This window comes from Conger conger, chromosome 13, assembly GCF_963514075.1.
Source record: "Conger conger chromosome 13, fConCon1.1, whole genome shotgun sequence".
Classification (NCBI taxonomy): Eukaryota; Metazoa; Chordata; class Actinopteri; order Anguilliformes; family Congridae; genus Conger; species Conger conger.
The window spans coordinates 13,778,320-13,792,876 of NC_083772.1; the positions used below are offsets into that span (position 1 = coordinate 13,778,320).

The following is a 14,557-nucleotide window of genomic DNA, read 5'->3' on the forward strand; positions in this document are numbered from 1 at the left end:
GTTTGAGAGATAATTTATCATCTTTAAATACGCCAGATATAGTTATGCATGCCATTAAGAATAAAAGTCCTACATTCCCATTGTGCTATATTTCAAACGATGATTTAAAAACATGTATTTTTAACAGATCAAATTAGAACATTAAGCTCCTAATTGGCGAGTGTGGACACCTGGCCACAAAAACAAAACCATTTGGAGAACTCAAAGAACTTGAAGACAAGGCAAACAAAGAGCCAAACCTGCATTCTGTTAAGGGGAAATTAAGGGGATTTTTATTTTGTATTTTTGTTTTGTATTAAGATTTTATAAAAACCTGAAACAACCACAAGCAAGAGATTGGCTGCAACAGAACCATGTTTGAGAACCACTGTTAAAAAGCACTGTCCATGTAGGCGACACAGTGAAATTATTCACAACGCACAACAAAATGACAGCCTTTTATAACAGAATGACCTGCAGATGCAATTTTAAAGTAGTCTCAATTTAAAATATGAAATAAGTCCTTAAAGCCATATAAATAATTAAATAGACTATGAGTGGTTCAGGGCAATCAGGTTCCTCTAACCATTTAGGTGTATGGTGGTCTATAAAAATGCAGGGCAAGCAACTTTACTTTTTATTATGAAGTAGGCCAGGGATAAGCAACTCACGGTCCTTAAGGGACTATAACTGCTAGTTTTCCACCCTACCTTTATCTGGGAGTCAGGTGTGAAGACAGTCTGGCCAATCAGTAACTCTAATTACCTGGGAGAAAAGAAAACCAGGGCTGGATTTGGATTTGAGAGCCAGAGTTGAAGATCCCTAATTTTGGCTGCTGAACAATTCTGTACATGTGCGTATCATTTTTATGGTTAGTTTTTGGCACAGTCAATCACAGAGGAATTGAAACATACAGTTCCCTTCATCTCAATGTACTATGTTTTTGTTATCACACTGTTGTGTTTTTCTAAAATATTACCACAGGTTGAAGTTTCATAATGTGAAAACACTTTGTTTTTCATGCTTTTACAGTAACTATTAGCATTCCACAATACCTTCTCTTTGATAGCACTTTATATTTAATAATTCTACTTATGTATATGCATGGACTTAGTGAGCACTTTATTAGGCATTTATATTAGACATATTTTCTGTTAAGTCTTCTGCTGCTATAGCCTATTTAGAGGTTTGACATGCTGTGTTTAGAGATGCTCTTCTAGATACCGCTGTTGTAATGTGCAGTTATTTGTGTTACTGTCAGCTTCCTGTGAGCTTTGACCAGTCTGGCCATTCTCCTCTGACCTCTCTCATTAACAACGCTTTTTTGCCTGCAGAACTGCTGTTCACTGGATGTTTTTTTGTTTTTCACACCATTCTCTGCAAATTCTAGAGACTGTTGTGCATGAAAATGACAGGAGATCAGCAGTTTCTGTGAGATACTCATACCAACAATCATTGCTGGTATGAGTATCTCACTGGTACCAACAATCATTTCATGGTCAAAGTCACTTAGATCACATTTTTCCCCATCCTGATGGTTGATGTGAACATTAACTGAAGCTCCTGATCCACATCTACATGACTGTATGCATTACACTGCTGCCACACAATTGGCTGATTAGATAATCACATGAATAAGTAGGTGTAATAAAGTAAAAATGTTCCTAATAAAGTGCTTGGTGAGTGTATATCCATACATAAATAGTTGTACATCGGTGACGTAGTACGTAGGCACATGTGTCCTTTTTTTTGTTTCACCACAGGGGGGCAGCTTTGCCGTTATAGTTTCATGTATTACTGCCACAATTATCCAAGATAAAATAATTAGGATGTAATTAGGTATGTCGCCTACTTCCCAAAACCTCTGTTTATCAGTTTCCCTGACAAACAAGACATCTGAGGATACAAATCCGGAGCTTAGAGTCATTATACTTAACTCTGATCATCCGGGTTCCTTGGGCAGGTCACAACATGAATGTACATTGCAGGTTGTTACCTAACTGGAAAGTTCAATCCTGATTAATGCTTGCATAAAATAAAACTGGGACATTTACATACTCATGCACATCAATTACCATAGCACCGGTAAAGGTTAATTCACTATTTCTGAAGACACTCTTAAACAGGCTGATTTTTATTTGCTAAGCTCTCAACTGCAATGTGCAATCTGCTGATTACATTACAGTCAATAAATTTTTTAGCAACAGCCAAGCTGCAATGGCAGTACTTAAATTTAACCACACATTAATTAGTAGGAAACTGATCAAATCTGTGCGCTGCCTCCCATCATATGATGCAGGTAAACCCTCCTGGTGTGGTATCAAGAACTCACAAGGGGGCGCATGCAAACCTGAAATGACTGAAGTACGTGAGTATTTTTGCCTTTCATTCAGGCAGTTTCAGTATGTCTCAGCTCCGGGTCCTGCCTGAGTCGTCGATGCAGGACGGCTCAGAAGGAATTAGGAGAGGTCTCAGTATGGGCTTGTTCCAATCACTATTTTTTCTTCACTTTTACGCTTTCCTTGTTCCTGACCCGGAAATCGATCGAAGTCCGCCATCTTTCAGGACATCCGAGCGTTACTTCTAGGAGCCAGACGTAGAAGTTAGGAACTCCCTAGAAAACTTCAGCGCATCCTTTGCGGAAGTATAACCTGACATATAAATGATGGACCTGTGGATCCACCTCTCCCCATATGCCATGCATCTGCCACATCTGTAACTGACATTTGAAGGAGCAAGAGCGTTTGCCTAATTCACACTTTCTTGATTTCTCAGTCTTCACTTCTTTTCATTTCATCTTTTCCTAGCCCCTCCCGATGTGTGGAGCTAGTGGGCAAGAAAAGGAGGAGAGAAAGGGAAACAGATGAGAAAAATAAGGGATTGGAATGAGCCCTCTGTCTCCTAAGACATTGCCTATCTCCCAGGTCAGATTCTCACATATTTCACCCATACTTCCAACTTAAGAATGAAAGGTTGGTCAGAACCTAGCCTTCTTTAATACCATGGTATCTGTATCTAGCGACATTCACGCAGCGTGTTTACTCTATATTTGCAGAATTCTCATGCTGCACACTTGTTTTTTGCTGGGTTGCCCGTCTAAATCAGGACTTGGTACAGGTCGCCTCCCTCCCCAAATCACCACTGGTGTCTGGAGCATGGTTAACAACACACATACTATTTAACCATGATGGCCTAGTTTAATGAAAGTGCTCCTGATTCATGAAAGTAACCCTCCTATTATGTTTGGGGTCTATTTGACCCCATTCAGTGTTTGACATCTCTTAGAAACCAGTTAAACTTTTTTTACATCTTGATACTGTATGAGGCGGTGCAGTGGGTGGCACTGCTGCCTCACAGCAAGGAGGTCCTGCGTTCGAATCCCCGTCGACCGGGGCCTCTCTGTGTGGAGTTTGCATATTCTCCCTGTGTCTGCGTGGGTTTCCTCCAGGTACTCCGGTTTCCTCCCACAGTCCAAAGACATGCATGTTATGCTGATTGGAGAGTCTAAATTGCCCATACGTATGAGTGTGTGAGTGAATGGTGTGTGTGTCCTGCGATGGACTGGCGACCTGTCCAGGGTGTATTCCTGCCTTTCGCCCAATGTATGCTGGGATAGGCTCCAGCCCCCCTGCCACCCTGTTCAGGATAAGCGGGTTAGGATAATGAATGAATGAATGACTACTGTATGATTTTTAAAATGTTCTATTTCAGTGGGATTCAGTGGCATCATGCAATAAACATAATGCTATGTTTTCAGAGGTCCTGTACCAACCATGTGTTGTATGGGCTTATTTTGACCCACTGCAACTATATAAAATGTCAGAAAATATACATGAAATATATTTTAAAATATTTGACCCCAAACATAAAAGCACTCATAAACTTTTAACGCAATAGGAGGGTTCAGGGCTGGTTTCACAGACACAATTGTATTCCAATTTTATTTAAGCTAAAATTGGTTTCATATGGAGAATCGCCATTCAAAATTGAATTTAGTCGAGGGCTAGGCTTAATCTGTGTTTGACTGCAACCCGGCGTCTTTATTTTAATTTACATGTTATGGTATATCAATACATTTGTAACTTTTTTAAATGTTGTTCACTGAGCCACAGAATGAACCATAGTAGGATAGATATGTTGTTGTTGAGTAGAGGCCATGAAGGAAACACAGAACACGAGTGGACAGAAGAAGCAGTTGAATGATTGGAGGCTCCACACTGTGCACCAGCGGCTCAATACTTTCTGTTTAATGAGCAATTTCAAGATGGCCGCTCTTCTCTGTTGTGGCAGTTTGACAAATTGCAGCAAGTGTGTGCGTGTCGTTGGACTCAATGCAGAACAAGAGCATCAAAACCTCCAATGACTGAGTGAAGGTGTCTCCACATCTGATGCTGCTTCCTGCTCTGAGAGAGCGAGCGAGAGAGAGAGAGAGAGAGAGAGAGACAGAACAAGGGAAAAGACTGACAGTGAAGAGAAAACAGTGAAAGAAATTATATATTAGCGCATACTTCTTTTCAAGGTCAACTTCTGTTCATCCACTGTTATTGGGTCTGCTTTTGGCCCTGTCCTAAGCCATTTTAAGTGTTATTTCACCTCGATCAGGAGAACGGATGTCTCTGCATGGTCTGGCAAGAATGAACAAGGTTCTCCTTGTATTCGTCTTCGCATTGGTGGTGGTGGAGTGTGCAGGTAAAGAAAGATAATTTTATTATGGCTTCCATTGTATACTGTTATTACCATCATTACTGTGTAATTCACTCTAATCAGCTGCAATTAAATAGTTAATTTGAGGCCCTTTTAGCTCTATTTATTTCCAATAGCTGGTCGCTAGCCTGACTGCATGTTTGTGGGCAGATGTTGCAACAAAAGAAAAAAAAAAGCTTTTATTTTACAGTTTAATAGTTTACGTGGTATCATGTTTTGTTTCCCATCTGAAAATACTTCAATTAGATACTTTTTGCTTATTTGAATGCTCACAGAAGTTTTGAAATGAAAATCACTCTGAAATAGTGTATAATAGTAGGTTGTACTACCAGAAATGGACTCGCCTCAAAAACAGAAGTCAGTCATTAAAATTGACTCCAATGCAGTATAAGAGGTATTTGATGAGTTCCAATCAAAGTTCAGCATTGGAATTTTGTTTGGTATCAGGTATTATGGAGAGATTGGAACAAAATGTAGCTTTTTGGCCATAGCATCCTACCTACGGTGAAATACTGTGATGGGCCTTTGATGTCATAGGGTTTTTGTGAACCTACTGGTCTTGGAATCCTCTTGTCTTGGTCGATGTATTCATGGACTCTTGCAAGTACCTAGACATTTTGTGCAAAAATGTAGTATCCCCCACCAGGAAAATCTTTCAGCAAGACAATCCAAACACACCTTAAAATCAAACTTATTGTATTGCAATGGCCCTCCCATTCCTCAGTCTAGAACCAAATCAAAATTTGTGGTTTTAATTAAAGAGGGCAGTACACCACTGCAAATGGAATAATTTGAAGGATCTTGAAAGATCCTGTTAGGAGAAATGGTCAAAGATCCCTCAATATGTTCACTAATCTCATGAAACACTATGGAAAAGTTCATAAAAAACTGAAAATAGGGGTCTGACTACTTGTGACACGTACAGTGCGCTCCAGAATTATTGGCATCCTTAAAAATGAAGATGAAATGCTGCATTTAGTAAACAACATATATAATAATCTATATGTTTTGTTCAGACATATAGGACAACTATATACTTTTATTTCAATACATTTATTGTCATGTTTCAATGTTTTTAAAGCCAAAGAACTGTCAATTCAGGAGAGGCTGATGGTAATTCACCGTCACAAGTCTGCTAATGGGTACAAAGAAATACATAAACGGTTAAACATACCACCTAGCACTGGCAATAATAATAAAACAAAGTTAAACATATGGCATGGTTGCAAAGTTGCCGGGAAGAAGCAATTGCACATGGACCCCAGGGACGGTGAGGAACATGGTGAGGGAGGCCATGAAGAACCCAGGCATCACAGCTTAAGAATTGCAGACATCTTGGGGTCACCAAGTCTCAGAAAGAACATTGAATGGCACCTCCATACCAACAAATTCTTACTGAGCACAATAAACAAAATCATCAACCATCATTGGAATTATGACTGGAAGGGAGTGCTATGGTCAGATGTGACCAAAATTGAATGTCATGGCCATATATACCGTCGATATATTTGGTGGCAAAAGAGGAATGCTTACAAGGAGAACCACCTCATACATGTCAAATATGGCGGTGGGTCATTGATTTTTGGAGATATTTTGCTTCCAGTGTTCCAGGGGCACTATTTAAGATCAATGGAACAATTAATTCAACAAAGTATCAGGACATTTTGGCAGAATATCTGTTTGTCTCCACTATGAAGCCAAGACTTAGTCAGAATTAAATTGTCCAGCAGGACAATGACTCCAAACATACATTACAAAAAAACACAGAAATGGTTCAGTAAAAACAACATGTTCTGCAATGGCCATCCCAGCGACCAGGCTTAAACCCCATCAGAAACCAGTGTTCAAGGATATCAATGACTCTGAAGTTCTGCACGGAGGAATGGTGAACTTCAGAATCATTGATATCATTGAAAAATCTCTCCAAATGCATTGTCTAACCTTATCGCAAATTATTGGAAAAGCGCAAAATTGCACAAAATATTAAACCATGGGTCCCAATAATTCCATTTTTTGGGAAATGCATTTTATATTTGAAAAAATGCAAGACTATTGTTGATTCCACTGAATCAATAAAAAACACATTACTTCACTCATGTTAGAAAATAAAGCTTATATATTAACTATTATTTGTGTATTTCTATCAAGGGTTCCATTAATATTTTGGGGAAGAAAATATATTACTTCTTATATTGTTTTCTTTGAGCTATCACACTAATATCAAAAAACATACTTTTCCCATGTTTTAAGCATACAATATAGCCATCTTTGTCTATCTTTATTAAGGATGTGAATATTTGTTCAGGGCACAGTATGGCGTGTATTATATGTTAAGTAGGAGATGGGGACTACAGAGTTAGTAAGCAAATGATGCATGGCAGTGGCTTTGTTTACCATTCATATGTTTTAGTGTCTACTGTAACTAGTTCACTGAAATATGCTTAATTAAATGTAAGTAGTATGTAATTATTATACATTTCTTAAAATGTAAAAAAAAAAATGTAAAAAAGTAAAATCATAAAACATTTAACAGCCTCCTTGTTTAGCATGCCATTGACCTCTTCTTTTCCTAAATTATTCAGAAGTGGGAGACGTGTCATTCAAAGGAATGCAGTTCACTATCACGTGTCCATACGATTCCTCGGATATAGCGTGGTCAAGAGGTCCAGCTGATGGAAGAACATTAACGACTGAATACAATGAGACGAATAAAGGGGAGTATAAGTGCAGCAGCGCCAACACCGAAGGAATCACTGAGCATTACTATTTCTATGTGCAAGGAAAGGGTGAGTTTTCTGAACACTTTGAAACCTTCTAATCCATCGGCCTCTGATCACAGAGACATGTAATAACCTACTGTCAACTGTGTTCATTCCTACTGTTCCATTCACCATTTCACTTTCAAAACATCCTATCTCCTCCTTTCCTGCCTTGGCTACTCTCTGACTCTCCCTCTCTCTCTCTCTCCCTCCTTCCCTCCCTCCCTCTCTCTCTCTCTCTCTCATGCCTGGTTCAGTGTGTGAGAACTGCTATGAGCTGGATGGGTCAGTGCTGATAGGGCTGATTGGTATGGATCTGCTGGTCACCGGAGGTATCCTTATCCTCATTTACAACTGCACTCGGAGGAAATCCGCATCTGGACCCTCCACTGCTCCAGGTAAGGCTGCCAGAACTCAACCTCATACTGTCACACCAAGAGCCAGACCCCTCACACTGTCACACCAAGAGCCAAACCCCTCACACTGTCAAACACGTGTAACACCACACTGTCACACCAAGAGCTAGACCCTCATACTGGCGGTAGGGGTTTTTCCCTTCATTTTTGGAATTAATTGAGGATGCATTTTAGGGGGTACATTATGTACACGTGCCTCTAAATTAGATTTAAATTTGAGAAAAGAAGAAAGACTTTTCATTCCCCTCCTAAATGAATTGCTGATGCTCTGACTAAAGAATGAAATGAAATGTAGGCGTTTGAGATGGACGGGAGAGAAATAGGTGGCAGACACAGCCCTGCAGGCTCAGCGCAGGATGTGAATGACCTCACAAGCTCTGTGGAATTCAACACAGGCCTTCACCTGTTGGGTTTACCTGCCCGCCCACATTCAGGCCTGCATTCCTGGCTCCGGCAGCAGGGTGGGGGTGCACAAAGAAACGTACACACGACAAAGATCTTCAATTGTGAACTTGTGAACTCAACTTCACAGAATCCTGAAAACATTTGTCAAAAATGAGATGTGGAATCTTGAAATACTCTTCTATCATTCAGCGATAGATCCATTCGCAATGGCCAAATATGAAAAAGATGTAAAAATATAAAGTCCAGTCACTTTTCCTGTCAGTCCTCCACGTTCTTCTTTGTTGGTAGACCAGCCTAGTCTGCACAATTTAATTTAAATGAAATATTGTATGTGAGGCTGAAAAGGATGATCGGTATCATGGTTTTGAATTTTGATTTGTCTGTAAACCAAAAGGTCTCCTTCCCGCTCCTTCCCACACACACTCAGGGCCTGGTTTATGAACTCCTTTTGCATATAAGATTTATAACACCCGCAAACCTGATAACAGAACTAATGTTTGGTGCAAAACAAGTAACATGACCAATCATTGGAAAAGCATGCTTGGGCCTGTATATTTATAATTGTTTATCTTATCGGAGGTCAACCCACGCTTCTTTTAGACTGATCACTCTTTTTTCTTTGAATGTGCCCGCAGAACTTGCCTTTGCACCTTTCACGCATAAAATCTAATGCATATTAGTTTATACTTTAGGCACTTTCAATTTTGCCACATGCATATACAAAATTACTGTATATAATATAATATTGATGATTCAAAGGAAAAAAGCATTTAAAACATTAATATTAAAAGTGTACTGTATGCAGTGGAAGTCATTAATTTAAGGCTACTGTATATCACATCCCAGATTCTAGTTCAAATATGTTTATTCTGGAATGTACCATGGCTTTACTGTGCTATTTGTGCTGACCAAGATGTGGTTTAGTATATTTATATATTTTTTGTAACACCAAAGGAATCTGACAGTGATGGAATGTGTGGGTTGTATGTTTGTCTTTTTAGCATCTAGACGTCCCGTACGTTCAAGTGCTCCATCGGTGCCTGATCGCGACTATGAGGTACCCCCCGCCTCTTTCTCTTTTCTGAACACTTTAAAACCTTCTAATCCATCTGCCTGTGATCACAGAGACATAATAATAATAATAATAATAATAATATTCATCATCATAACAATCATAATAACAACACTAATACTAATACTACTACTACTACTACTACTACTAATAATAATAATAATAAGAAGAAGAAGAAGAAGAAGAAGAAAAAGAAGAAGAAGAAGAAGAAGAATAAACACTATAAAGTAGTACTAATAGCAGAAACTGGTGTGTGCTACTTTCTTGGACACATGTATATTGTCTGTTTTTTTTTCCAACTGATCATCCTATTATTATTTTCCTTGGATTGTATTTTCTGAACAGCTGTATACCCTGTATACCCTACACTAGAGCTTGCACAGCCGTGTATCAAACACAGAACATTTAACCATTCGCACTTCACAGCAGTGCCTCTTCAGAGTATCTCACACGTCAGGAGTAAAGGATTGAGCAGGTTAGATAAATGAGAGCGGGAGTTTGCATGACGTTGCGAAGCACACTGGTTCTCGCCGCGTACTCCTTTGACAGCACGTACACAAACTAAAGTCCACGGTGTAATCATTGAGTACATATGCACAATGAATGCCAACCTTCAGAGTATATGTGCATTGGTATTCTGGTATAGTAAGTATCAGTAATATGCATTATACATTTTCTGTAAATCATAGTTATGAATAAATGCATGTGCGTGTGTATGATATTTTCCTTTGATGTTATCACTAAAATCTAAAAGTGTCGTTTTGGCACCAGAATGGGCACACGCCTGGTAGAAGTAATACAATTACAACATCCGCACATGCTTCTGTTAGTTCCTATATGTGGGATTTTTGAATTTGTGATGATTGAAGAGAATCGTTTCTTCCAAAGTTTGGTGTGCTATCAATTTTTTCTGATTGTTGATTGTTTTCATTATTGATATGACCATATGTCGTGTGGTGGTCTTTCAGCTTGTTGGAGGCGACCGGGACACAACTACACAAATGACCCTTATCTCTGTTCTTTGTCCTCCCTCCATCCCTCCATCCCTCCATCACTCCATCCCAGCAACTTAGCCATGCCACACGAGACAGGGACACCTACGCCGTCCCAGGAGTGAACAGGACCGGCTAGACTGCTGCGTCCCAAACAGTCCTCCACCGGAAGACTCTGATATCCCACATTTCCCCGTCCTTAGTCTCTCCTGCCACCCCCCGCCTCGCTGCCCACTGCATCTCCTGGTTAGTTGTCCTGGCTACAGTGCAATTTGTTTTTAGCGCGTTTTATATCTTCAAACATTGTCTTTGGCTGTTATTTTGTAGTTACCAAAAAATTATATTTGCCATTGATGTATTCATTTTAATAGCTTTTTAGCTTGATATTTAATTAGTAGCAAACTCAAAGTTTTGATGTTTAATGGTACAGCTCTAGCTGTTTGTTGAAAGCAGAAAATGGAAAATGTTTCATATTTCTTAAGAAAGTTACTTCATTAATATAAATAGTAAACAATTATCAGCAATATATTATTATTGTTCATTGTGCTGCAAACATGTTTTTTTGTGCAGCAAAAAAAACAGTTTTTGAGAACTGTGAATTCTATTGTGTAAATTCTTTGATAAAAAAACCTGTTTGATAAAAATAGTTCAACAAATGTAATTAATTTCTCATATTTCAATTTTTCATATTTATGTATAATATAATATGTTTATTTTCAGATTTCAAACAAATACTGATTATTTATACAGATATTTTGGCATTGGCATCCTTTTAAATGTAATAATAAGACGTTAAATTAAGTAAAATTTGAATGTGAAAAGAAGGATTATGCTTGTGTTTATCAACAAGAGGAAACAATTGCATTGACATTTCAATGAAGTAAAACTTGAAATTTTCAATTAGTGAAGAAAAAAGATCAAAAAGAATCACTATAACCCATATAGCTGTAAATGTTATTATTATCAGATAATCTAAAATGTACTCTATGCCTAATTTGTAAACTCAAATTAATGAGCACCAGTTAAATTACATTATGTGCTGAGGGTATATTTTACCCTGCGATGGACTGGCGACCTGTCCAGGGTGTATTCCTGCCTTTCGCCCAATGTATGCTGGGATAGGCTCCAGCCCCCCTGCGACCCTGATTGGGATAAGCGGGTTCAGATAATGGAAGGATGGGTATATTTTAAGTAATGCAAATATTAACTTCATTAATTATGATATTTATGATGACTTTATAGCCAACCTTAGTTTTTTGCAGTTTTTTTACAACCATCAGCCATAGGATTAAATGGTCTTTATTTTCCCTCCTACCTAGCATCCCAAATTTCTCAGCTTTCCATAAACTAATATACGTAGCATTTTTGTTTGAGTGTATAATATAAAGCTATAAATCTAACCTTGCAAAATAGCACCTTCAGGAAATGCATTGGTATTCTGGTGTAATTTGGTGTATCAGTTATATATATATTTTGAAATCATAGTTATAAATAGATGCATGTGAAGATGCCAATGTCATATTTTCCCTTGACTTTATGATAGTAATCTTTTTTGCTTCTTAAATATTGTGCCATTTGTTTTGTGGTTGAGAAGAGAGGAGGAGGGAGGTGATTGGCCAGGCTGAGTGAATATGAGCCGTATAGCGGTGAGTCAGTGGAAATATTTCACAACAGTGTGCTATCACTGCAGCTGTGAAGACATCCCTCACTCTTAATGGAAACAATCTGTGTCATGGGTTCATTAGAAATAAAAAGCAAAAACATGTTTGTCTGCCTGCTGTAATTTAATCTGAAAAATGTATTGTCATTAAAAGAATTTTGAGCTCATTAATGCCACTGGAATTTCCTTGATGAAATTGTTTTCTTTCCAATTCTCATGACAGACATGTTCAAGTTTCAAAGACAGTTTGGAGATTAGTGAAGGTGTTTATAATGAGGTGTATACTGACACAGACTATCCACAGTGGCTACACAAGGCACAATATACACTCAATGACAGTGGTTGGAGGATTTCAGAAACTCCTGGGATTTCCGCACACAACAGTCGCGAGAGTTTCCAGAGAAACAAAAGGAGCAAAAAATAAAAAACATCCAGTGAGCAGCAGATCTGTGTTAATGACAGAGGTCAGAGGAGAATGGCCAGACTGGCTCAAGCTGACAAGGTGATAGTAACTCAAATAACCATGATTAGTGATTTGCAGAAGAGCATTTCTGAACACACCTGGACACATAACATGTCAAACCTTGAAGTGGACAGGTTACATTGCAGAAGTTGATGTTACACAGCACAAAAACATCCCTACAGTGAATTACAACAGTTTCTATAAGTGCCTCTCACTTTTTATAGGACCAAAAGTAATGGGACAAACTAACAGAAATCAAACTTTCACTTTTTAATACTTGGTTGCAAATCCTTTGCAGTCAATTACAGCCTGAAGTCTGGAACGCATAGACATCACCAGACGCTGGGTTTCATCCCTGGTGATGTTTACTGCAACTGTCTTCAGTTCCTGCTTGTTCTTGGGGCATTTTCCCTTCACAGTTTTGTCTTCAGCAAGTGAAATGCATGTTCAATTGGATTCAGGTCAGGTGATTGACTTGGCCATTGCATAACATTCCACTTCTTTGCCTTAAAAAACTCTTTGGTTGCTTTCGCAGTATGCTTTGGGTCATTGTCCATCTGCACTGTGAAGCGCCGTCCAATGAGTTCTGAAGTATTTGGCTGAATATGAGCAGATAATATTGCCCAAAACACTTCAGAATTCATCCTGCTGCTTTTGTCAGCAGTCAAATCATCAATAAATACAAGGGAACCAGTTCCATTGGCAGCCATACATGCCCACGCCATGACACTACCACCACCATGCTTCACTGATGCTTCACTGTTTTGGATCATGAGCAGTTCCTTTCCTTCTCCATACTCTTCTCTTCCTATCATTCTGGTACAAGTTGATCTTTGTCTCATCTGTCCATAGGATGTTACACACACATGTTTTATTTTAAATTACAAAGAATATTTATATATTCTACAGAATTGTTTGACATGAGATCACACAGCAAGGCAAAATCCATATTGCAAAATAAGGAAATCACAAAATACAAATGACATCAAAAAAGGCAGAAATATCCCTCCAGATTATCCACTATGACATCACATTTAAAAAATGCCAGCATGTTATGCAGTATATTATTCAGTACTAAACGGTTAGGGATGTTAGTAAGATCTCAACAGTGCTGAGCCCATTTAAATGCAATTATTCATCACCCTAGCGTACATGAGAGCAACAATATGCTTTTTTGAAAAACAAATTGAATAACTTTGTTCAATACAGTGCTCCATGTTTCAGGTGTGAAGTGTGCAGTGTGATGCAGTGTGATGCAGTGTGCTGTGTGTACTGGCTTGTGCTCATCCTTATCTGTACATCTGAGCAGAAGCATATGGTGGCAGCGAGTCTGTTAATTCAAGGGGAAGGTTTGTCTTCAGTTGTGGTTTGTTGGAGTTGTGCATGTTTGTCTCTGTGTGTGTGTGTGTGTGTGTGAGAGTGTGTGTGCACATGTTTGTGGGTGTAGTGTGTGTGTGTGTGTGTGGGTGTGAGTGTGAGTGGGTGTGTGTTTGTGTTTGTGCCTATAGTGCGTATGTGTCGGTGTGAGTGTGTGTATGTGTTTGTGCATGTGGCGCGTGTGTGTGTGTGTTTGTATGTGGCGTGTTTATGTGTGTATGTGTGTGTGTGTGTGTGTGTGTGTGTGTACCTGTGGGGGAGTTGTGCCTCTTTCTCAGTTATATTCTCGACTCGCATTGCTCTTGGGAAACCACAGTTTGTCAGCCTCACAGCAACTCTGAACATATGCATGTACTAATAACTTCCTGACTATATACAGAGCAACTTGTGTGCTAAGACAGTTTATCCAAGGCAGTTTCATTAATACTGATATAGTTCATCTTTATTTTTCTATAGTGCTACATACAAAAGTGAAGGGTTTGACAGTTGAGATAGTTCTCATCTCCAGCACCTTTGCAGCAACTTATTAGTCAACAATAATGGTTATATTTATTGTCATTAAAGTGTCCGTTCTCAGAATCCAGCCCAGGAGAATTGGGCAGCCTGGGAGACATTGCACAACACACACACACACACAAACACACACACACACACACAGCATGTCATCGATGCGCACTCCTTTTGTGTCTTTCTCAAACTCACAGGCTGAGTATCCCTTAAAAAGCCTTTT

At 38.9% G+C, this 14,557-nt stretch overlaps 1 protein-coding gene across 1 annotated transcript; it reads left to right on the top strand.

The window, feature by feature from the left end:
• The first annotated feature begins 4,372 nt into the window (after positions 1-4,372).
• LOC133108279 (T-cell surface glycoprotein CD3 epsilon chain-like) lies at positions 4,373-11,376 on the top strand. The gene is made up of 5 exons (XM_061217749.1): positions 4,373-4,668; positions 7,266-7,469; positions 7,700-7,840; positions 9,265-9,320; positions 10,401-11,376. The coding sequence occupies exons 1-5, from the start codon at positions 4,590-4,592 to the stop codon at positions 10,464-10,466; spliced, it is 546 nt and encodes a 181-aa protein (XP_061073733.1). The 5' UTR covers positions 4,373-4,589; the 3' UTR covers positions 10,467-11,376.
• The last annotated feature ends 3,181 nt before the right edge of the window (positions 11,377-14,557 follow it).